Source organism: Eptatretus burgeri, chromosome 1 (assembly GCF_056783735.1).
Source record: "Eptatretus burgeri isolate ZD-2024b chromosome 1, Ebu_testis_v1, whole genome shotgun sequence".
Classification (NCBI taxonomy): Eukaryota; Metazoa; Chordata; class Myxini; order Myxiniformes; family Myxinidae; genus Eptatretus; species Eptatretus burgeri.
The window spans coordinates 106,007,345-106,034,288 of record NC_140961.1 but is presented as its reverse complement, the minus strand read 5'-3'; the positions used below and the strand labels follow the sequence as shown (position 1 = coordinate 106,034,288).

Sequence of the window (26,944 nt, the reverse complement as noted above, 5' to 3'; positions counted from 1 at the left end):
ACGTGATTGGCAGCCATATTGGATAGAAGGAAAAAAAACCTTATCCGATCAATGCGAAGTTTTAAATATGTGATTGACTAGCTATCCATGTGAAATGATGTTGGATTAAAATGAGGTCACGTCATGTGGTCTGACAGCCATATTCGATCAAAGTGAAAACCTTTAAAATTTTGCTCTGAAAGTGCTTCACCTATTAGTGTGGGGAAGCTTGGGCTGCTGCTCTCAGTTATTTAAGTGCACATCTTGTTGATTTAATTATTTTTTAATTCTGCAGTTCTGTTTCCATGTTGGTTTGATGGCTTTTATGTTTTCTTTTTTCTTTTATATATTGATGACTTTTATATTCTTGGCGCTAATCAAATTCTTTAGTCATTGTATCACTATCTTACAAATTGTTTTATATCAGTTAGTTTATACAGCATGCTGTGTTTCTGACCTTATTGGAGCTTTTCCTTTGCAGAATGGAGGCATATTTTTTTTAAAAGCACACATTTCAACTCCATTAAAAGGGTACTCCAAGTTGGCATTGATGAATATAACTTGAATTGTGGTTTACGTAAAGTTTCAATGCAAACTGATGGGTTTTTTTTGGAGGGGGGAGGGGGGGTTCCATTTGTGGTTCTGTGTGAAAGTTCAATTTTGATGGAGACAAAGGGTATAATATAACCTGCCATTTTATAAACCTGTGTCTACATCGATTGAGGCTGAACAGTGCAGCACACTGGATGTTGGGTGTGGGTGAACACTTGACATCAGGTTCAAATCTTTTCCCCGCTGAGAGAGGAATGGCGTTTCATCCAGTGTATTTCTTTGCCGAGGAACTTTTATTGGCAGAACTAATGCTCTGGAGATAGTTTATGGTTATATGGATTATTGCAATGGATGATGTGTGATATGAAACTGGGCTCTCGGCATCATCACAGACTGGTTGAAATGTTAATGGGCCAAGTTTGCTCTAAATACTGTGTAATATTATCTCATGTACGTTTTATGGCAATGCTTTTCAAATAATTTATTAACTTATGTTCCTTAGCTACATCCTTTGTACCTGGAGTTCTTTTACTTTTCTTTCCTTTTTTTTATACTATGTGCTCTCTGATTTATTAGGAAGTGTTTTTGAAGTTGAGAAAAGGTTTCCTTTCTCAATGGCTTTTGTGTGTTCTGTTCTAGATTCTTCCCAAGTGGATTGCTCCAAACCTACTCACTTTGTCTGGCTTCCTGCTACTCGTGCTCAATTACATCCTCCTCGCATACTACGACTTTGATTTCTTTGCCTCGTGTTAGTGCGGCAGTTTGTTTCATGGAATGTTGTGCGCACATTTTGTTTCATTTAATTTTTGCAGGAAATGTTTAAAAAAAATTTTTTGCCAATATTTGTGGACCTAATGTTACAATGTGCTGAGTACAATGCACTTTCATGGTGAGCACAAAATGGCTGTGAAATTATTTTGTGTGACAGCATTTGTAGGTGTATTTTCATTTATATCTAATATGTGGAATAATTTATTACTTTTTTTTTTTCTCACGCCTTGCAGCTCCACATCAGAAGCACATCCCAGGATGGGTATGGATAGTTGCTGGTACACTCAACTTCCTGGCATACACACTGGGTTCGTAATACTCACACCATGTTTCCCAATTGGTGACTTTCCACATTTTGTACTTTGCTGTAACATTGATGTGTGATACATTTTAATACATTGAGGTTTCATTTCTACCTCTGCCACTGAGGTTATGTTTTCACCCCTGTCTGTCTGTCTGTCTGTCTGTCTCTGTGTACAGGATATCTCAAAAAGTTGTGGACGGACCTGGATAAAATTTTGTGGTCAGGTTCAGTGTGTGACAAGGATGAAATGATTAGATTTTGGTGAAGAACCGGATCCGGATATGATGATTTTAAAGTGAATCTTCACCATTGAGAGATGGGGTGAAACGGATATAGAGCACAATATCTCAAAACGTTGTGGATGGATTTGAACAAAATCTGGTGGACATGTTGGGCATGTCGCACAGCCAAATTTATTTGATTTTGGTGAAGATCTGGATACGAGAATTATTTAATTTTCAAAGTGATTCTTCACCATTGAGAGATTTGGCCAAATACAATATAGTGTTGTGGGCCGGGGTTCGGTGGTGATAAACGACCACTAGGTGGAGCAGTGGAGTCGTCTCGCACCCGGAATTTAGGTCGTGACTCGGATAAATCAGAGTTCACGGGTCCCTTAGCGGACCGTGGTCACCAATATTTTGACTGCGTGGAGTAGGGTTAATTGCCTAATTTCAATATACCTAAATACCCACGTCATCCAACTACTGGGGAAAACCACACCCTCGACCGACTTTGTCCGAATCGAGTCGCTATCACCGACTCGGATCCGGCGTAACTGAGCGGAGGTTACCAAAGCCACGCCGGACTAAATGAACAATTTACGGCACGAATGGCTTTACTAATCCTCAACACGCACTTTGCTAGTCCAATGGAGGAAAGCACAGAAAACGAGCTGGTACATTTAACGGGTTTATTTATAACAATAACCGGGGAGGGGGAGCACACAAAGAGCAGAGTTATCACGAATGAAGAAATGTAATGTACAAGCAAAGGAAAGCACTTACACAATTTCTACTTGCAGACAGGGCCCATGGACACACACACACACACACACACACACACACACACACACACACACACACACACACACACACACACACACACACACACACACACACACACACACACACACACACACACACACACGAATCTGGACCCGTGGGTCTTTAGTCAGTAGAGCCGGGCCGGGGTACCTGTCCCGCCTCATGCGGTCACACCGACCCAAACCACCATGGTGGGAATCAAACCCATGACCCGAAGTCCACAGCCCATGACCCTGGCTGCTCGGTCACCAGACTTGCCCTCCAAAGGACTGCAGACTGCTCCAACCACGACCACGACCGTCTGCAGAGCCCTCGTCGACAACCACTCAGCCACGACGACAGACCGCTCGGCAATTGCCGCAATCTCCTCTCTGCTGAACCCTTGTCGTGATAACCACTCTACTCTTCTGAGGTGGGAGGGGACTCTTCTCCTTGCCACTCCCCTCCTGATTGGATGAGGGGTTGTCTGACGACTCATGGTCAGCCTCCCGATTGGCTGGGGTGCGCGTGTGGTGCTCGCACTTCACTCATTGGCTGGTGGAAACGATCCGTTCCCTTCCTTGGAGCGGAGCCTCGACCCAAAGCGACAGAGGCTCCGCCCACGCCCTCAGCCAAAAACGCGTGGGCAATGGCGACTGGGTCGAGTGGGGGATGGTGGCGTTGGTGTTGACGTTGTTGTTGTTGTTGTTGTTGTAAAAACTCAACTAAAAAAATAACTCGCAGTGCGCACATGAAATTCCCATTAGACAGAAGGAGGGATTCTAACTACATATAAACACATACGTATCAAAATAACTGAACTACGGGGACTCTGACTGTCTGTGTGCACAAGGTTTCCAAATCCGTAACAATGGTGCTGTATAGCATGATATTTCAAAAACGTATTGGGCCTGATATGTTCTCGTGGATCAGGTATTGCGTGGCGGAGGTATGCGCTGTACCGAGTGCCCTTCTAGTTTTTCCGTTTTTTTTTTTTCCTCTCAAAGCCATTAAAAGAACAAGCAGAAATGGTTTGGCTCAAAAAATTATGATGATAACTTTTCACATTTTTAATTTGTTTTTAGTTTTCTTTTTATTGCATTAAGAATTTGGATAACTAGCAAAGAACCCATTCACTTCTATGATGTGTATTTTATTACAACTTGTAATACGAGGCTCCCACTATTTCACAGAATGTGAGTATATATATATATATATATATATATATATATATATATATATATATATATATATATATATATATATATATATATATCCTCACAATGCTTGTCACACTCAACATTTCTGCTTTGTTGTGTTTGTTGATATGAAAACATGTTCGACGTCCGCGAGTATAATTATTATTATTTAGTTTTTACCCCTAAAAGCTTCCCGTGTACTCCCTCAATACTACCTACCACCAGTTTTCCACTTATTTTGTCCAACATTTCAGGAGTGCATAAAAGTCAAACAAATGCACATGATAATTGCCCCACGACCTTGGTTTTCTATTTATGACTTTTAATGTTGGCTCTCACCAAGTGCTGCAATACGATACGTATTTACACCGAGAGAATTGGGGTCCTCCCCCACTCTGATCCCCCAAGGCTATGAATTTATTTTAACCCATAAAACTTTCACCTGCAAACCCTGAGTACAACCACCAGTTTTCAGTGCATTCCATCGAGCAATTTAGGAATGCATAGCAGACAAGCAAACACACTTCTCAAATTAGAGAGTTCATAGAACACGATACCCCACGTGATGTTCAAGTATTTGCTTCAATTTTAATAAAACAAGTAAAAAAGACATAAAATGTCTTGGCACCCGTGTTGTTGTTTTTGTTGTTATTTTGCTGCATGGAGATAAAGGGTAACTCCATTTTTATGTGCAATTAAAATGGCCGCCAGTCGGCCATCTTTGACCCAGATCGCAAAATATAGCGAGGTGCACGTGCACACCATCATGTACTGTGCTTGTGCCAAGGTGGAGTAAAATCGGACCATGCGTGTCTGAGAAATGGTTAGGGACACATTTAAGTAACAAAATGGCCTCCAGTCAGCCATCTTGAATGTGATCTCAATAAAAAATTGCTTGCCAATGTAAGCCATCATTCATTATCTGGGTGCCAAGTTTGAATCAGATCGGTAAATGCATGTCCAAGAAATGGTTGAGGACGTGTTCGACACCGGGTTTTTTGGGGGGTTTTTTTCCAACTAAAATGGCCGCCAGTTGGCAGTCTTGGATCTGATGTCGAAAAATAATGGCATGCATATATATATATATATATATATATATATATATATATATATACACACACACACAACATAATGTGTTGTCTTTTTGCCAAGTACGAATAAAATCGGTCCAAAGATGTACGAGATATGGTTGCAGACGCACGCACGGACATAAAAATCGAGACTTCGGACTAAGTCCAACGGATTATATTTTGCTAATAATAGCAAATCAAGACGATAATAAATATCCCCGTGGGGGACTGGCAGTTATTTCCCAACAGGGAGGGTGAAAACGAGGGATTAGAGGGAAAAAGGGCACAATTGGGGAGCACAGCTTGTGTTCATGGCATGGTCCTTATGTTTCATGAAGTTTGGTTTGCATCTGGCCTTTGGTTTCTGGTTAGATTTTAATATTAATTACCTGAATTTAGGTGAAACCCCCCTTTCAGCCTCTTATAGGGGGGCAGATCCAGATGGGGAGTACAACCCCATGATACCTTACTGTCCTGATGCATTGTACCACATTTGGTCCATATCGCTTGGTTAGTTGAGAATATGTTTAAGTGAAAATAACCGATTTTGGGGTGGGGGGCCTGCAGCTCCCCTTTCTGGGGGAGATATGGCCATGAGGAGCACAACTTAAGGTTAGGGAATTGGCTCGATGCCTCGTGGTGAGTTTGGTCTGGATCTGTCTGGCGGTTTCTCAGAAGATTTTTGAACAAAATACTAATATTTGTGGCAAAACCCCTCTTTTATCCCCTTTATCAGGGGGTACATCTGAATGCGCAATGCCATTGTTGTCCCATGAGACATTGTTGTCCTGATGCATCATACCAAATTTGGTCCATATCGGTCGGGTAGTTTGGGAGGAGATGTTTTCGTCAAATGTTAAAGGAAGCCGGACACTGGGACCCACTCTATGAGCTTATTTCGGAGCAATAACCAAATAATAAGACATCCAAAATTCATTGGAAGCCTAAATGAGATGCACTACATGGCCAAAAGTATGTGGACAGCTGCTCGGCAACATCTCATTCCAAAATCATGGGCATTCATATGGAGTTGGTCCTCCCTTTGCTGCTATAACAGCCTCCACTCTTCTGGGAAAGCTTTCTACTAGACGTTGGGACATTGCTGCGGCGATTTGCTTCCATTCAGCCACAAGAGCATGAGTGAGGCCGCCGTATCCTCGCCGTAGAGCAAATGTGACTTAGGCCTTAACGCGAGTGAAGAATGAGGAAATAATTGTTCAGAATGCGAAAGGTTCGAAGAAGATGGCGAGCGGAAGACTGGCCTTTTACCCGCATATGGAAAAGGAACTTGTGGAGTTTAAACAGATACGTGCTCGCGGACTGGAAATGGATTTAGTATTTGTTTTCGAGGTATGGGCACTTAAAATTGCAATGATGTAAAAACTGACATCTATGTAGCCAATCTGAAGAACATTTACCATTATTAGCGCATGTCATGGATTATTGAATACATCTAAGCGCACATATGGAAAATACGAGCATATGCGTTCCACGAAATCGAAAAGCAGATGTATGCGCTTATTTGCCGCATTCTACTGTGTCTGTCGTGACATATGGCACTAGGAAAACAATTGAGGAGAAGAATAAATGCATTTTAAGTTGTGGCGCTACAAGTGGGTATTACAGATTAGCTGGCAGGGTAGAGTTGGCAACAAAGGGTGGGAGAGAAACCAACATTGCTGAGTTGCAGAGCAAAGAGTAAGTTGGCTTTATTTGGGCATGCAACAAGAGGGATCCTATGGCAAAATGTTTGTCCAACATCAGGGAAGGGGGCATTGAAGGAAAACGAGCAACGGGTACACCCACAAGAATGTGGATGTATGATATAACGGAACGTTATGACGTCAACGATAATGGGCAACGAGAATAATAGAGATCCATGATGAGCAACCTTCGGATCGAATGCGCTACTCAAAAAGAAAAAAATAAAATAAATAAATTGTATCCCCCTTTTTTTCCCAGGAACATGCTACATTTAATATTCTGGGGAAAGAGGCACATATTGCTTTGTTTAACCCCAAATGAGAGCTAATTTATCGTCTTTACTTTACTCATTGTCCACCCCTCTCGATGCTCAGATGGTGTGGATGGAAAACAGGCACGCCGCACAGGCTCCAGCTCACCACTCGGTGAGCTATTTGACCATGGCCTCGATAGTTGGGCATGCCTTTTCTTCGCAAGCACCATCTATTCGATCTTCGGGCGAGGCACGACGGGAGTTGAAGTTGTCACTATGCATTTCCTTTTCTGGCTTGTCCTTTTGTCCTTCATATTGTCCCACTGGGAAAAGTACAACACTGGTGTGCTCTTCCTGCCCTGGGGTTACGACATCAGCCAAGTGGTACGCATTAGCAACTTTTATGTTTTTTGTTGCATGCACAATTTATGATTGCACTCTGACATTAAAAAAAAAAAAGTTCCCTTACAAGGAACGTGTTGCCACTCTGACACAGATCAAACACCTGGCTACTTTTATTTTTATTTCAAGTTTGTAGTTTGTTTTACAGAAACCACACAAACCTTCAGTCCAAAATTGTGTGTGCACGTGCGTGTATTTCGGTGATTGATCTGACATTGTTTGTTTGTTTCCAGACTGTATCCATCGTGTACTTTGTGACGGCAGTGGTAGGCGTGGAGTCGTGGTACAAACCTCTTCCATTTGGATTTGGATACCGTGAACTCTTTATTGGCATGCTGACATGTAAGCCTTCAATTTGACTACTTGATTCATGATAATGGTTGCACATGTAAGAAATCGACAGTTGTGTGAAATTTTCTATCAACCCATTGGAATTCTACAGAGGGTGGAATTGTTTGTACTTCTCATTGTTGTGCTGATGCGTTATGTCAAAGTGAGGTTGTATTAGATTTACCAACGCATTACACATCGGGTGATTCCATCACCCCCCCCCCCCTTACATTGATGCTCACACACACAGTTGGAGGTAGTTACATTTTTTTTTTTTTACTGTGAGTAAACTGGCATATGCAATCCTGACAACTCAACTCCCTCCCGCCCCTTCCCCCTCACCGAAAGTCCTCACACCCCACCCCAAAGCCTCAACCTCCCCTTCCACATCTGTCCCATCTTTACTCTCCCCTTCCTCCTTTTCAACCCCAACTCTGTTCTCATCTCCTCACACTCCTCCCACTCAAAAAAGCAAATGGACATTCCCACATTGAAACGGCAGAGTATTTAAAGATTTCCCCTCCCCTATCATGCTGTCACCGACTTCACAGAAACCCATCAGTCACCTGTCCAACTAACAATCCTGCAAGATATGTGGAAACCCTGTTACATCGCAACTCTAAAGTGACCGTGAGCAGGCTAATTGTGCCATTAAGCGACCCAAAACCAATTTTATTCTTCCTGACTCGTATACTGTACACACATCTACCAAAAGTAAATAATAACGAATGCTTTCTTTCACGTCGCGAGGTTCCCAAAAGTCCTCAACAAATACCTCTGTAATGATGTCGGTTTTATGGTCCATGATCGAGTTGTGGAAGAGAAAATAATTGGAAATACAGTAAACCCTCCAATATCTCAACCTATTGTGTTCCGATTCCATTATCGCTGTATTGATTTCAGCCAATCAGTTTTTGAGCTGAGATGAGTCTTTGTTTGTATCCGCGTGTACGATTACCTCCCATTACGACCTTTTCTTTCCCGTGCACTGCTACTTGTAGCAATCAGACCTGCATGCAGGAACGAGACTAAATTTAACAAGTAGCGGTACATTCAAAGTATAACGCCGCAATGCCAAATAAATCAATAAATCCTCGGGGGCGCCCAGCGATGCCGCCTTGCAGCACATGGAGACAGAATTGGGAGGGAGCAGTGTACAATAATTGATTAATTGATAAATTGCATAATTAAAATAAATAATAATTGTAAAATAATTTCTTCATTGGCTAATAGCATACCTAAACCACCTCCATTTCAACCGAATCTGTAACTTTTTGAAAATTAAGTAATTAATCGAAATTTTTTTTTATAATTAATTGATTCATCAATAAATCAGAAATACCCTTAATAGCCAAATCGCTTGTTTACTTGCAATGTCCAAATATCAGCTTCCTTGCTCAAAAAGTGCCTGAGATATTGCCCATATGAGAGATAAAATAAATCGATAATAATTAAGTCATTGATCAATTGATTGATTAATCAAAAAGAAAATACTGTTTATGCCAAAGCATATCTTCACTTTTGTCTCCAAATTTCAGCTTCCTCGATCAAAGGATGGCTGCGATAATGCCCGGACAAACAAACAAAGAGTAAAAACTGAGTACTCCATTCCTTCGCCCCCCCGGCAATGACGTCATGCGTCGCCTGGACATGGAATTGAGAAGGAGCGGTGTACAATAATGAATTGTCATCGAACAGGAAATGACATTCGGAGATCATGTAATACGAGACCTAGAAGATCTAGTAGACGCACAACAGTTAATTCATTATGGCACCCAAATTTAAAGCGATGGACTAAATTAACCATGCCAAAAGGCTGAGACAGGTTATGATATTGTGTGAAGAAATCGATTTGTTAGATATGTCGGCAAGAAGTGAAAGTGCGGAATCTGTGGGCTGCCATTACCGGATCAATGAATCGACTGTGTGTAAACGTGAGTCGAATATCCGTTGAAGTGCGTTTCTTGCTCCGCAAAGTGCAAAAGGCTCATTCCAGTCCCGTGATCATCGTTGTATGGACGGAAAAAGCGCTTAATGTTTGGATCGAGGACCAAACAGGAAAAAATGACTGAGTACACCGGTGTATGATACAACCCATTGTGGATTTACTGGCATTTTGAGTGGACCAGTGAACGAAAGAAACGGTTGCAGATTTACTAAGGTTTTCATGGGGAACTTGGGGCTGAAGGCTCCAGTTGAACCTTGACTCGTGAAACTAACCAAGGCGAAGGAAGGGATTTATGTTGTACAAGGTTTTTAGCACCGAAGAGATGGGATTATTTTGGAAGAGGGTGCCATATCGTTCCTTCCTGTCCAAGCAGGATCATTTTACCATTCTTCGTCGTGCTTCCAATGATCCAACAGCCATGGCAAGTTCTGCATCCATATCTCTCTAATCTCCACCCTCCTCTCGATAACAGCATCATCATCATCCCAAGCCAAGTCTTGTGTTTTATATTTACGGCAGAGTGCAGTGAGAACAAGTACGTAATCTGTTTACCCTCACCCACCTTGGTGTTTTGAAATGAATTTAAAAGGTCATAGTCTTGTGTTTTTGTTGAATTACCCTCGCCGAATGAGAGGGTATTGTGTTTGGGTGTTTGTTTATTTGTTACCCTCGCCAAAGGAGAGGGTATTGTGTTCGGGTCTGTCTGTCTTTGCTTGGTGGAAAAATAATTTATAAATAAATAAAAAAACACCCCTCTTCCCATTGGCCCTTGGTTTCCACGATTGCGGTTTTAACTCTCGCGACATTTTCCAGGATCCTAGCCCCCACGATATTGGAGGGTTTACTATAACTAGTAAGTGCCCGTAAAAAAAAAAAAACTTTCAAACCGCGAGCAAGAAACAACAACTACACAGGCCGTTTCTTCGCTCTCGCATGCCCGTACGTGCGTGGCCCGGAAGTTCGCATATCGCAGTTACAATTATTCACAATTTAGTTTTAATAGCCAATTATTCAATTGGCGCCAACGTATTTTGCCTTTTCGCAATGTCGCCGCAAGGAAAAACAGAGAAGAGAAGAGAGAGAGAAAAAAAAAACCTATGTGCAAAAAAAAAAAAAAATTTCTTCCGTCCTGCTTCGGAGCATACCAGCTCACTCTGATGTAACCGAAATTTATGCACCGTCTAATATGAAAACGATCATAAATTGGGGCATTGTGTTTATCTATAAATGTGCATCAGAAATCGAGAAATTATTAGAATACACGACGTCATCACTCTCCGGAAGTCTGTACGTTGTAACCCGTAATAGGGAACGCAGCTGAGGATCTCTTCCCCATCGGCCACGCCCACGCAGCAACGTGTCCTGTCATTGGTTGGTAAATAAATGGCCATAACTTGGGAAGCACTTGTCCGATCAATATCAAACCTTGAAAAGGCACATCCTCAGGTCTCCAGCAATATACCTGGCAAGTTTCAATTAGATCGGACCAGAGGTTGTTGAGAAACAGCGGTCACACACACACACACACACACACACACACACACACACACACACACACACACACACACACACACACACACACACACACACACATTGCTGTAATTATAGATAGATAGCAATGACCTGCATAACCTCTGGTAAAAGCTCTGCTTGAGAGAATGCCACGTAGTAGTTTGGGGCGGTGTATAAACAACAGACTGTGCATCGATCGCTGAGGCCGACATCCATAAGGCCCATGATGCCCATCAGCTTTAACTATAACTTTCGTCATTTTACACTGAAGGGAGAACTTGTAGGGAGGGCATAGCGATTGTAAATATGAGAGCTCCGAAGATGTCTTTGACGTCGCGTTGTGGTCAGCACCAACATAGCAGCCGTCGTGTATAAATTACCTTCACAATTTCTTCCTTCAACCTTCCATTCCCTAATCTTACATAAATTTCAAAAATCTATCAAAAAAATAATAATTTTCCATGTATCCTTTCTATCTGTACACCTCCCGTAACCACGTGTCTCTCGACCCTCTTCCTGATCATTTTCAGCGACCCAGCAGCTTCATTCTGAGTTTGCCGTTCCAAATTCACCATACACCTCCACGATTTCACTTCGACCTTCCCTTTTCCGAATGTTATGCAATCCATATTTAAAAATAATTAAATTCACTTTTGGCGATACACCTCTCACAGCCACGTGCTTCTCCCGTAACCACGCGATCTGTTTCCATCCTCTGTGTTTACCGATCCAAATTCACCATTCACCTCACCTTTTTTTCTACAACCTTTCCATTACCTAATCTCGTAAAAATGCTCTCAAAATCTTCTTCCTCTTTCGGCTTGCTCCCGTTAGGGGTCGCCACAGCGGACCAACTGTTGTTGTCCGCATAATGATTTGGCATAGGTTTTTACGCCGGATGCCCTTCCTGACGCAACCCTGGTCGCCTCTTACGACACACAGGGATATGGTACACCTATTCTAACCGGGGCATACACCGGGCCCAGTACAACTGGTGCTCATTTCGCCGACCTCGGAAGGATGGCAGGCTGAGTCAACCCCCTGGTGTTTTCGACTTGGTTTATATATATATATATATATATATATATATATATATATATATATATATATATATATATATATATATATATATATATATACACACACATATATATATATATATATTTATATATATATATATATATATATATATATATATATATATATATATATATATATATGTATATATATACATATATATACATATATACACACATATATATATTTATATATATATAAATATACATATACATACATATATTAATTCAGTGTCCCAACGGGGCTTGAACTCAGGACCTCTTGGGTCCCAAGCCACTGCCCTTACCACTGCGCCAACACCAGGCTTTAAATAATTAGGCTCTCAAAATATAATAATAATAATTATTATAATATAAACGAGCTCTTGTAATGCTTCATCGTCCTCTTTCACACGTGTGGTTCTCATTACTATATCATAATTCACTACTCTTCTTCTATTTCAACAGACTGCTCTCAATTCGACCTTTCCTTCATACCTTGCCGAAAAAATCCAACTGTTACAACGTTTCTTGTCTCCATTCTCTTAATTGGCCTTTATTGCATCCCTCAATAAATGTCTTGAATCGCATTTCTGACCAACAAATTAAAAAACCCAGCTTGCTATGCTTGTTCGCTTTCCAGAAACCATTCTTTTTTTTTCCAACTTCAATGCCAATTCACCCCTCTCACCCTTCCCTCTCAAAGCAACCATCACACTCTTCTCCCTCCGAGCTTCCCTCCCACATTTCTCAAAAACTCCCCCCTCACCTTTCTCCCTCAATTCTCCCCAGTCACCCTTCTCCCACCCTTCTCAAAGTTGCCCCCCCCATCACATCCACAAAGCTGCCTCCTTCCCCTGCCCTCTCACCTCCATCTCCTCACGACACCACCTTAAATCCTCAACTGCCTTCTGCCCCTTCGACTCCTCATCCGGTCCCCTTCCCTAGCTATTCTGCAATCCCCCATACTCTTTCAACAATTCTCCTTACCTCCTACCCTCCCCCTCCTATCCCATCCCCCTCCTATCCCATCCCCCTCCCATCCCATCCTCTGCACCCAAAGCCTCCTCGCCTCCCTCTTCATTAACAGTGTGGACCTCAAATATACGGGTCCTTCACTCAAAACTTAGTTCTTTTCATACAGGTTGCCACTGACAAACCAGACATAATCTGCCAAACAGAAACTTTCCTCCCTCAAGACGTCTCTGACTCCCAAGTATCTCTCCCTGGTTACTCCCTCTTACGGTATGACAGACCTGAGCCTCGTCCTGGTGGAGGAGTTGCTCTCTTCATCAAAGACTCTATTCCTCACTCTCCATGCACTGCTCTCACTCCCTCACACCCCCAGGAATACCTCTGGCTACGGCTTCCCCTCCACTCCCACCTCATGTTTATATGTGTACTGTACCGTCCACGAAACAGGAATGACTCCATTTACACCTCACTATCCAACAACATGGACCAACTTCTATCCTCTCATCCGAACTCTCTCTTCCTCATATGTGGTGACTTCAATTGTCATCATGCCAGTTGGCTGGGTGTGGGCACCTCTCACCTGCCATGGAACTTCAGAAAAAGACTTATGCGACTCATTGGGACTGACTCAATCGGTCAACTTCCTGATCCGGATCTCAACCAACGATACTCCATCCCTTCTGGATCTGATTTTGACAAATTTCCCTGAAAATATCTGCTGTTCTTCCTTCGCTCCAATTGGTTCTTTTGACCACGTACTTGTCAGAGTGGACATCTCTCTGGCTGTTTTCCGAGAACCACCTCAGCACCGTCGAGTCTGGCATTTCACTCAATCTGACTGGCAGGGTCTCCAAGCAGCCATAAAACTTCGAGACTGGTCTCCCATCGATACTTTCTCCAACATCAACTCATCCTGGGAATTCTTTCAAAAAAACTTGCTCTCTCTTGCTGTATCCAAGCCGGGCAGACCTTGTATTCAACTGGGCTCCAATTCTTTTGTACACTATTTCTGAACTTCTCACAACCTACAAGGTCCTTGTCTATAGCTCAATGGAATACTGTTCTTCCAAATGGGCCAGTCCCCCCTCATCTCTCTCTGTCTCTGTCTCTGTCTCTGTCTCTGTCTCTGTGTGTGTGTGTGTGTGTGTGTGTGTGTGTGTGTGTGTGTGTGTGTGTGTGTGTGTGTGTGTGTGTGTGTGTGTCTCTCTGTCTTGCACAGATTTATCCCTCTCCACTTCAGTTGTCCGACCCTTCCTCCCACCCATGGTTCACTGAAGCTTGTGGCGAGGCAGTTGTCCTGAAACAACTTGCCTTTGCCTCATGGAAAGCAAACCCAACTGAATGTAATCGCAGTTCCTTCCATAAAGCTTGGAACAAGTGTATATCTACCCTCAGGAGAGCCAGAAAACAACATCTTTCTGAGCTCAAGTCTGAACTCTCAAATCTCTCTCCCTCCTCAAAATCCTGGTGGCGTCTAATCAAATCTGTTAATGGTGTATGTTCCCTCTCCACCCCCTCCCCTACCTCAAATGGCCTTACTGCTGATACCGCACGTGAAAAGGCTGAATGCCTAAACTCGGTGTTTGCATCTAAATCTTGAGTACGAAACCCATCACTTTCTCTACCCACCTTACCCAGTCGCACCCAACTGTCCCTGGACTCTGTGTATTTCTCTTTTGACAAACTGGAGATTTTGCTGTCAAACATCGACTCAGATTCCGCAACCGGTCCAGATGGCATCAGCCCACGTGTCCTCAAAGCCTGCTCTTCTGCTCTTGCTCACCCTCTCTCTGTTCCTTTCACCCTCTCATTTGCTCAAGGTCATCTGCCATCTGCTTGGAAATCAGCAAACATTACCACCCTGCACAAAAAGGTGCAAAAACAGATCCCTGCAACGACAGACCAATCAGCCTTCTCCCAATCATCAGCAAGGTTATGGAATCCATCATCGCTTCAGACATTAAATCCTTCCTCTTCCACAATGGCTTGATTTCCCTCCTCTGCAATCCCCTACAATCCTTCCACAATCGGATCCTCAATTTGGTTTCAGACCAGGTCACTCTACCCTGGATATGTTGCTTCTGCTCTCCCAACAATGGATGGAGGTACTCGATGCCGGACATGAAATCAGACCCATATCCTGAGACATATCACATGCTTTTGACACGGTCTGGCACCCTGCCCTTCTCACCAAACTCTCTTCCCATGGTATTCAAGGCCATATCCACTCATGACTCGCAGACTTCCTCTCCTGTCGCAGTCAACGTGTGGCCCTAAATGCAGTTCTTTCATCCCCTCTTCCTGTCCAGGCTGGAGTTCCTCAAGGTGGCGTTCTGGGCCCTGTTCTTTTTCTGGTTTTCGTCAATGATATCTCCGACTTTCTGAAAAATCCTCTTCATCTCTTTTCCGACGACTCCACCCTCTACCGTACCATCTGTCATCCCTCAGACCGGCAAGCAGCAGCTGCTTCACTCTCTGCAAATCTGGATAAAATCACAAACTGGTCCAAAACGTGGAACATGTCTTTCAATCCGGACAAATCTCACACTCTCACTATGTCTCTTCGAAAGGACCGTTTGGAACCCCCCCCCCCCATCTACTTTCTAAACAATCCTCTGTAAGAAGTCCATTCATTCAAGCTTCTGGGTCTCACTCTCTGCCATGATCTTTCCTGGGAAAGCTACATTTTCAACCTGGTCTCCAAAGCCAGTTGCCGACTGGGAATCCTCCGTCGTGCAAAGTCCTTCCTCGGCCCACCTGAGCTCCTGACCACATGCAAAGCTTTTGTCTGCAGCCTGATGGAGTACTGCTCTCCCCTCTCGGCTAGTGCTCCATTCTCTCACCTTTCTTGGCTTCATGCTGTGGAAACCAAGGCATTTCAGATCATTGGTATCTCCCACGATGGGGCTGATTCTTTGGGCCTCTCACTCTCTCATCGCAGGCAGGTCGGTGGTCTTTCTGTCTTCTACCGTCTCCTCTCAGGTCTCGCCCCTCCTTGCTCTGTCTGCAATATGTCCCCCCCACAGTGTGCTCAAGGTCCGCCAACAACCCCATTGTAGTTAAACTACCAAAATAACGAATCACTGCTCACCTTCACTCTTTCATTCCTCTTTTTTCTGCCTTTGGAATAAACTCCCTCACTCTGTTCAATCCCATTCTTCCCTCCAGGCCTTCAAAACAGCTGTTCACCACCTCTTATCGTCCCCCATCCAAATCCTCGATCTTTTCTACCCCCGTTAATCCACCCCAAACCCACCTCCTTCAAATTCCCTGCTTTCCTTCCTGAAAGTCCCTGTAATGTGCTTCTTGTATACCCCATGTTCCCTGCCCATCCCTCTCCCTTCCACAGATCTCCTCATGTCTCTGTTCCCCACTGTTTTTTTTCCTTCCCCTCTTGTCTCACGCCCCCTTGCTGTGCGATGTGTTTGAGCTCTCATATGAGCCTCGACACGGTATACAAAAAAAAAATCTATATCTTGTTTGTGGCATCAGGCGAACTGTTCAACCAATGGGTGGATCTCTGATGCATGCACAGCTCCTTTTATGGTATCGATTATTTGCAGAATTAGAATGATAAACTCGGCCAAATTTCTGAAAAAGTTTAACAAAAGGGCATTTTATTTTTTGTATAAGTTGTATCCATTGTTTCTAACCTCATGCAGGTGTGCAGATTATGAACAAAATAGGATGCCAAGCTGAAATATTGATTTTATTATTATTATTATTATTTTTTTTTCTTGACCCACAAAATTGAAAAACAAAATGACCACCAAAACCACAAAGTATCGCTGACCAACAAAACATGTTCAACTGTAACACTGAAAGTGTTGGTGATTGCTTTAAAATTTAAAGATATCTAAATGTTCACAAAGTGACCTGACAATCTACTTGACAAATATACAAATATATATATATATATATATATATATATATATATATATATATATATATATATATATATATATATATATATATATGTACATACAAGCTGGTAGGCGACGAGGGATTTGCGAGGATCGAAGCACTGGATACGATGCTTTTCATTCTGACTGATCCACCGACGAAGATTCATTGCCAAGACGTATTGGTTCACATATAGTCCGGGAGCCAACCTGTGTACGAGGCTGTTTTAGGGTTGGACCTTACAGCCTCTGCTATAAAATTTTACACCCCCAGGATGTTTAGATATATGTTTGCAGTTCATGAAAACCAATGTTGGCAATTCATAAGCTCTTGCGAAAAATTTTGGCGGCCGTTTTTGTTTGAGGAAGATTTGAAAAATTTGATAAAACAGCAATTGTCAATAAAATTTCTAAAAAAATTAAAAAATCACATTCATGAAAAATAAATGTGAACTAAATGTAAGAATTCAATCAGTGCATTGTAAAATGACAAAAAAAAATTGCCTTTGTGAAAGTAAACCTCGTAAAAGTACATAATTTTGTGAAAAATGCCTTAAAAATAACGTTTTTTGAAGATGGCCTTTAGAACTTTTCTTATCATAGGCAGATGCTGCATTAGAATACTAATTTCTCTTAATGTGATATGAACATGGTATCCATGGCTAATTAAAACAGCAAATTTGATTGAGTTCTATCAATTTTTAAAGAGAAAATTAACATTTTTGTCAACCAAAGTTACCCCTACCCCCAAAATCCTCTTACTCTATTGAACACAGTTCGGTTAAGGTTTGCTGGATCCAGGTTGGGTACTTCACAGTTCACTCTTCCAAAGGAAAATTCAATGGTGTTTGGAGTGACATGGCCCTGGAGCAGACATACAACAATGAAGGGAAGACATCTCTGTTCAAACGCATATCTCAGGCACCAGCTGCTCGAGATAAATATGTGAAGACAGCACCATTTCTCACAGCTGTATCAGAGAACATAAAGTCTATGGCTAATCTAGGCCAACAGGAATCTACTCATCATGGAGAAACACAGAAGCAGGCAACAGAAGAACATATGCATGTTGAGGAGATCAAGAAAGTGATATGCCAGCAGATGATAAACCCATTCCAGTGTAACAACCAAGTGGATCTGCTCAATAGAGCAACTGGTGAGAAGGATGCTTCAAAAGACTTGGTCCATGCTCAAGCTAAGGGCATGGAAGCCATTATGAAAGCAGAAGAGGTGGTCTCTATTAAGATTGAACCACTGAAGCTGGTAACTTTCTCCTCACAGAAGAAATCAAAACCATCAAGGAAACAGAGTTTAATCAGGATCTATCAAGATGAGACTGCAACTACACGTGTGTTGTGTTTCTATCGAGATGCCGACCCAGTCACAAGACAGATTGCATTTTCCCATGAGTGGACAGACTATCCATCATCCCTGTTTGAGGTTGATCCACGCTTTGCACAGGGGGTTGTAATGCGCAAAGGCAACGAGTCTGATTTTGTGGCAGTGCTAATTGCTGAAGCTGAGCAGGATGTTGTTTTACAGCTGCCATCATTACCACAGAGTGACCTATACACAGTTTATCTGGTAGACACAATGGCATTTGTAAATTAATACCAAAAAATGGGTGCGAAAACATTTGGTGAACTTCCCCAGCTGTATCTTCGCAAGCAGGTGTATCCTGCAGTTGAAACCTGAAATGTGCAACTGTGTCAACATCATTGGTGATCAGTATGATTTTGATGATACCCATACTTTGAAGGGTGATGAGCAGCAGAGGAGAAACCAGACAGACCAGGCAAGACAATTCTCACCATCCAAGAGTCTAGAAATTCCGGACTGGAATTTACTCATGAAGAATCCAAGAAATAAAGGAAATCTTCAGAACTTCATTGGCACTTCCCTTTGTGAGAGTCCTGAAGCTATTCCGGATGGAGTGACCATCATTCTTGGTAGTATGATGGAAAACAAAGGTCACACTCTTTCCATCACATCAGCATCAAGTTCAGTTCTGGACTTACCTTGTGAAGAACATGAAGAGGCAGACACAAGGATTATTGCTCATCTTGCGTATTGTGTGGAATATCTTGATCACCATCGAGCTGTTGTGCATGCAACAGATACAGACATAATTATGCTGTGTATATATCACTTCTGCTGCTTGAACACATTGCAAGAACTCTGGATACAACGGCAGAATCAATACCTACCTATTCATGAGCTGGTAGAAGTGTTGAGCAAGAAGTACCAGAAAATCCTCTTGATGTCGCAGCTACACTTCTGTGCACATATGTGTTGTGTGGATGTGACACAGTGAGCTACCCATTCAGAAGGGGAAAAGAAGAGGTCAGGTCAGGTATGGGAGCATGTGCCAGAACAGCGCGTCGCTGCGTCCACTTTCCGCCGGTACTCCAGGGGCCTCCGTCTGGCCATCCCCCAGGCAGATGCCAGGCCCATCCCCATCTCCTTGAGATGATGGTCAACCTGCTGCAACCATGAGGCACGTGGTCGGCCCACTGGCCTCCCACTCATGAGACTCCCTCGCTGAGAGAATCTGGTGAGCAGGATCAGCGTCAGGAAAACGAGCCACATGTCCATACAGCCGCAGCTGACGCTCACGGACTATGCAGGTAACAAATCTCATCCGAGTCTCTCTCAGCAACCGCTCGTTGGACACAAAATCCGACCAGCGATAGCCAAGGATTCTCCGAAGAGACCTGGTACCAAAGGAATTAAGTCTCCGTCTCAGATCCTTGGTCAAAGTCAAAGTCTCGCACCCATAGAGCAAGACTGGAAGTACCAAGGACCTGAAGACTCAGACTTTCGTCCTCCCGCACAGGTACCGGCAGCGCCACACCCCATGATCCAGTGAATCCATGACTCCCCAGGCCCGACCCAGACGTCTATTGACCTCCGGCTCACAACCTGCGGAGACATGAATATCACTGCCAAGGTAAGTGAATCTCTCCACGACCTCAACATCCTCACCACAAACAGACACAGACAGGACAGCAGCATCCAAGATGTCACCGAAAGCCTGGATCTTAGTTTTGACCCAAGAAATCCGTAATCCCAACGGCTCCGACTCCTCATTCAGCACCCCGAGGGCCCCCAAGAGGATGTCTAAAGTCTCCGCAAAGATGACTGCATCATCTGCAAAATCAAGGTCTGAGATCTTGACATTGCCAAACGATGCACGGCAACTTGATCTCTCCGACATCCTCCCTAGAATCCAGTCCATACAAGTGCTGAAAAGTGTGGGGGCAAGTACACATCCCTGACGAACTCCAGTAACAACTGGAAATAAGTCAGAGATGGTACCACCACACTTCACAGCACTCTCAGTACCAGAGTAGAGTTCAGACATCAGATCGATCAGTTTCGGTGGCACCCCACGAAGACCAAGAATCCTCCAGAGGACATCCCGATTCACTGAATCGAACGCTTTACAGAGATCAACATAGGCTGCAAGCAGCCCCTGCCGAAACTCTCGTCTGTGTTCGGTGAGGACACGAAGTGCAAGGATACGGTCAATCGTTGACCTCTTTGGTGTAAAGCCTGACTGCTCTGGACGCTGGTGCTCAAGCAGATGGTGGCGAACCCTATCAAGAATTATCCGAGCAAAGACCTTGCCCGGCACTGAGAGCAGCGTCACCCCTCGGTAGTTTTTGCAGTCTTGGCGATCACCCTTCCCTTTCCAGAGAGGGACAACAAGGCCCCTCTTCCAGTCAGTTGGGATGATGCCTGTGTTCCTGTGAAAAGAAGAGCGGCACAGGTTTCTCTGGGACTGATAGGAAACCTTCCCCACCTTGTTGATTTTGGAAGAGATAGTGAAATGGCAGCAACAGAATGTGTCATTGATGAGGCCAGAGTATACTGGACTGCTCTGCATGGCCAAAAAGGGTTCAGCTGTTTGGATACCCTCAGGCAGCATATGTTTGTCTCTTCAAAATTAGACCTTCGGTCACTGCCAGCAACAGAAGATGCGTTTTACTTCCTTGTTTTAAGAGCATTGTATCAATTGCTTCTGTATAGACGTGCACATCTCAGTGACCGAGCACTTCCCCCAGCCACAACATTTGGCAGAACCCTTATCAATGGAAAACTGGTCCCAATTCTCATGTCTAAGCCAGCCAAGCCAAACATAGACAAAACGGTGTCTTGCATGTGCAAATTATCCAAATGTCTGAAACGATGTTCATGCAAAAAGGCTGCTGTGCCTTGCTGAGTGACATGCATATGCCTTGGTCAGAGAGGTTCATGTGGTGGAGTTGTTTCAGAGAGTGACTCTTCCTCTGAAGAGGATGTTTCATGTCACAATATTGTGTTAATCCATTTCTAATTTTATCTTCCTTAAAACCATGGCATGTAAAAGTATGTTCTTGTTCCTGACCCCATTGATAGTCAAGCATTTCTGAGTTACATAAATCTTTTGTTGTTTGACATATAACCTTGTCAATTGAAGGTAGGTTAAATCTACACCAATTGTGATATAGGAAATGAACTCCTCTTTAATATGAGGGGTCATTTGTGTATATAGGTTTAGTGGTTATGATTTTAGGACAATATGAATTACCCCTACCCCCATCCTACATCTTCGCTTTTGCCAACATTTTGTTATCAGAGGGGGCTCGCAAAAGTGTTGACTGTGTTGTTGCGCAAGAGTTTCACCATTGCCAACATTGGTTTTCATATACTCAAAGGGTGTCTCTTTATGAAAATCAACACAAAAATTTTATAGCAGACCGGGCAATTTTTTTTTAATTTTGATCGGTTGGCTCCCGGACTAATACAATTGTTCCTCTGCCTGGCAAGATTTTTATATTGCGTATTTTGCCAACTGGCACTCCTCATAAAAAATGACGGTAAATAGACACCCTATTTTTGAAGGACTACAATTTGAAAAATAATCTGTTTGCTGGTTTGTGCAGTGGAGCCTCGCATTGTAGACACACACACACACACACACACACACACACACACACACACACACACACACACACAGACACAGACACACACACACACACACACACACACACACACACACACACACACACACACACACACACACACACACACACACACACACACACACACACACACACACACACACACACACACACACACACACACACACGCGCGCGCAAAACCTGATAAACTTCTCTCAATACTCTTGTTTGACCACACCTCCTGAGCCACACAATATTTTTCATAAGCCACGCCCACTTTCCGACACCACTCCCACTTTTCATCAACCACGTCCACTTTCCCTCAGCTCCGCCCACTTTCCTAAGCCCCTCAAAATATGACGGTGAATAGACACCCGATTTTTGAAGGACTACCATTTGAAAAATAAAACCTCAATCAAAAATCGGCTCGAGTGAAATTTTCTAAATATCTCGAAGTGTTTAATTCCAAAGTCTCGTTTCTCTACATTCAAAACTGAAGGACAAGTATTGAAAATACTGTACGCGGTTTTTCGGCCGCTGTACAGCAATGGGTGGTTGCTAGGCAACGGAATTCAAACTCGCATATTCCCAACAAATACTGCACATGTTGGCAAAGTTTCATCGAAATCGGTTCACTGGTTTGTGCTGTGGAGCCTCGCGGTGCGCACACACGCGCGCACACACGCGCACACACGCGCACACACCGACAATAAGGGATATATAGCGAATCCAATAATTGGAGGTGGTGTGTGGGTCGTGGAATCGTTTTCGGTAAATAAATAAATAATTGGAGGTGGTATGTGGGTGGGGAATCATTTACGGTAAATAAATAAATAATTTGAAGTGGTGTGTCGGGAGGAGAATCCAAAATGGTAAATAAATAAATAATTTGAGGTGGTGTGTGGTTGGTGGGATCGTTTTGGGTAAATAAATAATTGGACGTGGTGTGTGTGGGTGGGGAGTCATTTTTGGAAAATAAATATATAATTAAAGGTGGTGTGTGGGTCGTGGAATCGTTTTCGGTAAATAAATAAATAATTGGAGGTGGTGTGTGGGTGTGGAATCATTTTCGGTAAATAAATTATCGGTTTGCTGGTTTGTGCTGTGAAGCCTCGCGTTGCAGGCAGACACACACACACACACACACACACATACACACACACACACGGAAAACCCGATAATCTTCTCTCAATGCTCTTGTTTGACCACACCTCCTGAGCCACACAATATTTTTCATAAGCCATGCCCACGTTCCATAAGCCACTCCCACTTTCCTGCGCCACTCCCACTTTCCTGCGCCACTCCCACTTTCCTGCGCCACTCCCACTTTCCTGCGCCAGTCCCACTTTCCTGCGCCACTCCCACTTTCCTGCGCCAGTCCCACTTTCCTGCGCCACTCCCACTTTCCTGCACCACTCCCACTTTCCTGCGCCACTCCCACTTTCCTGCGCCACTCCCACTTTCCTGCGCCACTCCCACTTTCCTGCGCCACTCCCACTTTCCTGCGCCACTCCCACTTTCCTGCGCCACTCCCACTTTCCTGCGCCACTCCCACTTTCCTGCGCCAGTCCCACTTTCCTGCGCCGCTCCCACTTTCCTGCGCCACTCCCACTTTCCTGCGCCACTCCCACTTTCCTGCGCCACTCCCACTTTCCTGCGCCACTCCCACTTTCCTGCGCCACTCCCACTTTCCTGCGCCACTCCCACTTTCCGGCGCCACTCCCACTTTCCGGCGCCACTCCCACTTTCCTGCGCCACTCCCACTTTCCTGCGCCACTCCCACTTTCCTGCGCCACTCCCACTTTCCTGCGCCACTCCCACTTTCCGGCGCCACTCCCACTTTCCGGCGCCACTCCCACTTTCCGGCGCCACTCCCACTTTCCGACGCCACTCCCACTTTCCTACGCCACTCCCACTTTCCTACGCCACTCCCACGTCCACTTTCCCTCAGCTCCGCCCACAAAAAATGACGGTAAATAGACACCCGATTTTTGAAGAACGACCATTTGAAAAATAAAATCTCAATCAAAAATCGGCTTGAGTAAAATTTTCTAAATATCTCTGTGTTTAATTCCGAAGTCTCGTTTCTCAACATTCAAAACTGAAGGAAAAGTATTGAAAATACTGTATGCGGTTTTTCGGCCGCTGCACAGCAACGAAATTCAAACGCGTACATTCCCAGTATATATTCCACATGTTGGCAAAGTTTCATCGAAATCGGTTCGCTGGTTCATGTTGTGGAGCCTAGCGTTGCGCACACACACACACACACACACACACACACACACACACACACACACACACACACACGGAAAACCTGACAATAAGGGATATCTAGCATATATCGCGAATCCAATATGTATATATATATATATATATATATATATATATATATATATATATATATATATATATATATATATATATATATATATATATATATATATATATATTGGTTTATTTTCTTTGGAAAAATGTAATTTTCAGACCAATGATATTAATTTTTGAATATTTCAATTAACATCGGAATGATGTTTTTTTAAATTATTTATTTATTTTGTTCAACTTTTTGTACTTTTTCCATGTAAATATAATAAATGTTAATAAACAGCGACGGTAAAGTCGTCTTACCAAATAATTTAAAAAATAAAATGTTTATAAATGAATATATATGAGTTTTGTGATATTTGAATATATCGTCAGTATTACACTTTTTAGATGTGTTGTTATAGCTGAAGAAAACTCGAGAATGAAATATGTAATATTCTCATGTTCCATTTCGTTGAATTTTAACGTTTTAAAGATTTTAATAATATAATGACCGATCCCTTTTCCTACTAATGGTGGTCTAGCTCAGTCAGGTCCATCTGGGGATAAAGTATCTAAGTATTCTGCTTTCTTGAATCATAAGTTAATGAATTTAACATTATTTCTAAATACATCAGGCAATAACTTGTACAGTTAAATGCATAATTATTGTGTTAAATGTGACAGTCTGACATAAAAGCTCTCGCACAAATGTCGTCTACTATTCAGGGTAAATAACTCAGTCGACGAATCTTAAGGGAGCGGTCATTTTTCTCTTGCGCACCCCATATTTTTTATTGGTGAATTTCTATTTGCATTTTAATGCATTATACATTTTATACCAAATACCTGCAGCTGAATACCTGTGAGATACTAAATTATTAGTTGCTGATACATTTACAAGTTCTATCTTCCATTCAGGAACAGCATATGGTCAAGTAGATGTCTTATTTGACAGATACCGAGACAAATCTATCAAATCGGAAACGAGGACAAAGACAAACAAAGACTACTCATCCAATACAACATATACATAGTTTAATGAAGAGATGTGCCGCTTCCCAATTCTTTTTCAAACTTCTTTGTCTTACAAGAAAACAAGGGCAGACCTTGCTCAATTTCTCTCTGAAGAACGATTAGCAAATGCACCACATCATAAAGAAGTTGTTGTCGCAGGTGGCTTTGCAGATGACCAGGAAGTCGAGTCATCTTGTGATACCACAAATCGTATGCCACTTGGAGTGACCCATAAGGAAGCAGATATATGCCTTGTTCTTCATGCTATTGATATTAATTTTGATACTGTTGTGTCTCCAAGAAACACAGATTTAAGCTATTAATGTCACATTTCACTCGTGTGAATTGTGACAATCTCTGAATGATGACTGGGACTACCAAGTAGAGAAGGTACATACCCATTTATCCAGTGTATCATAATCTGCCACTAATTTCTGCTGAAGCCCTGCTGCCTTTCCATGCCCTTATAGGGTGTGATACCACATCCTATATCCGTGGTCACACCAAACAATCAGCCTAGGAAATACTTCTGCTTCATCACCACCTTTTTCTTGATGTCAGAGTGGGAATCCTGACCCCTTCTAAGCTCAATCAAGTCAACACAAGCATTTGTTTGCAAAATTTATGGGGTCGACAATGTACAGTCAGTTGTCAACAATGTACAGAAAGCAAAGCTTTCATATTCTGCTGCATGTGGTTGCAAACAGCCTGGTGACCAGGATGGTTGTTTCCACAGCATTGCACAAGTGTAATCATTTGTTGTCTAACTGTACATGTACAAGTTACACTTGATCCCTTGCATTATTGCCGTGTTGCCTTTTTATGGCATCTGAAGGTTACATAGAATTTTATGTCCATGTAATGTACACTATGTTTAGTTTTCATGTCTTCTTGCATCTGAAAATAAATTCAACTCAAAAGCTCAGTTTTCATTTGTTTGTACATATACAATGTCTTTATATATCAGGATGTATTGTGGACAGGACCAACTTCCAAAGATGGTTCATTTTAGATTTAGAGAGGCATGGAGTATTTGGGGTTAAGAGGGAGGGTAGGATGGGTATTTGTGCAAGCGAATGTGCACACTTTGTGCGTGAACATGCACGGAGGTGTGCATCGATGATAAATGCATGCAAAAATATTAATGTAATGCAAAATTATTTTGTTATGAAGAAACTTTTGATATTATTGGCCTACTAATGACATTTTAAACTCTTTTGCAACTAAAATATATCACAATATATACCTCATTTGTATATTTTTCAGGTAGATATGCACTTTCTGACCATTTTTATCTTTAAATTTTATAGCTAGCAACAATACTTTCAGAGTTACAGGTTTTGATGTTTTGTTGATCAGTGACACATTTAAGTGGTTTTGGTGGCCATTTTGTTTTTCAATTTTGAGGATCGAGCTTGGTATCCAATTTTTTTTTCAGAATTAATCGGCACCCTCAAAATATATTTATTCTTGTTACCGACTTCTACTCCAACTTTTAAATGAGCCTTTTTCAGAAACTTGGCCTCATCGATGCTGACTAATGGGGGTTTCTTCCTTCATTTTAATGCAGAGGTCAAGGCTCTTGAAAGTGATGGAGGCCCACAGAAGATTATCTGCAGCTTCCAGCAAATTATGACTTCCACCTTGGATACATTTGCACAGAGTTTTGAATTGCCTCAACCAAAAGAAATGG

At 42.7% G+C, this 26,944-nt stretch overlaps 1 protein-coding gene across 1 annotated transcript in view; it reads left to right on the top strand.

Annotated features, from left to right (window-relative positions):
* The window catches only part of SELENOI (selenoprotein I), a 77,518-nt gene that overhangs the window by 19,042 nt on the left and 31,532 nt on the right, over positions 1-26,944 (top strand). The window contains exons 3-6 of the mRNA XM_085893900.1: positions 1,171-1,279; positions 1,536-1,610; positions 6,979-7,241; positions 7,493-7,601. Coding sequence (XP_085750026.1) covers positions 1,171-1,279; positions 1,536-1,610; positions 6,979-7,241; positions 7,493-7,601 — 556 coding nt within the window. The remainder of the gene's footprint in view (positions 1-1,170; positions 1,280-1,535; positions 1,611-6,978; positions 7,242-7,492; positions 7,602-26,944) is intronic.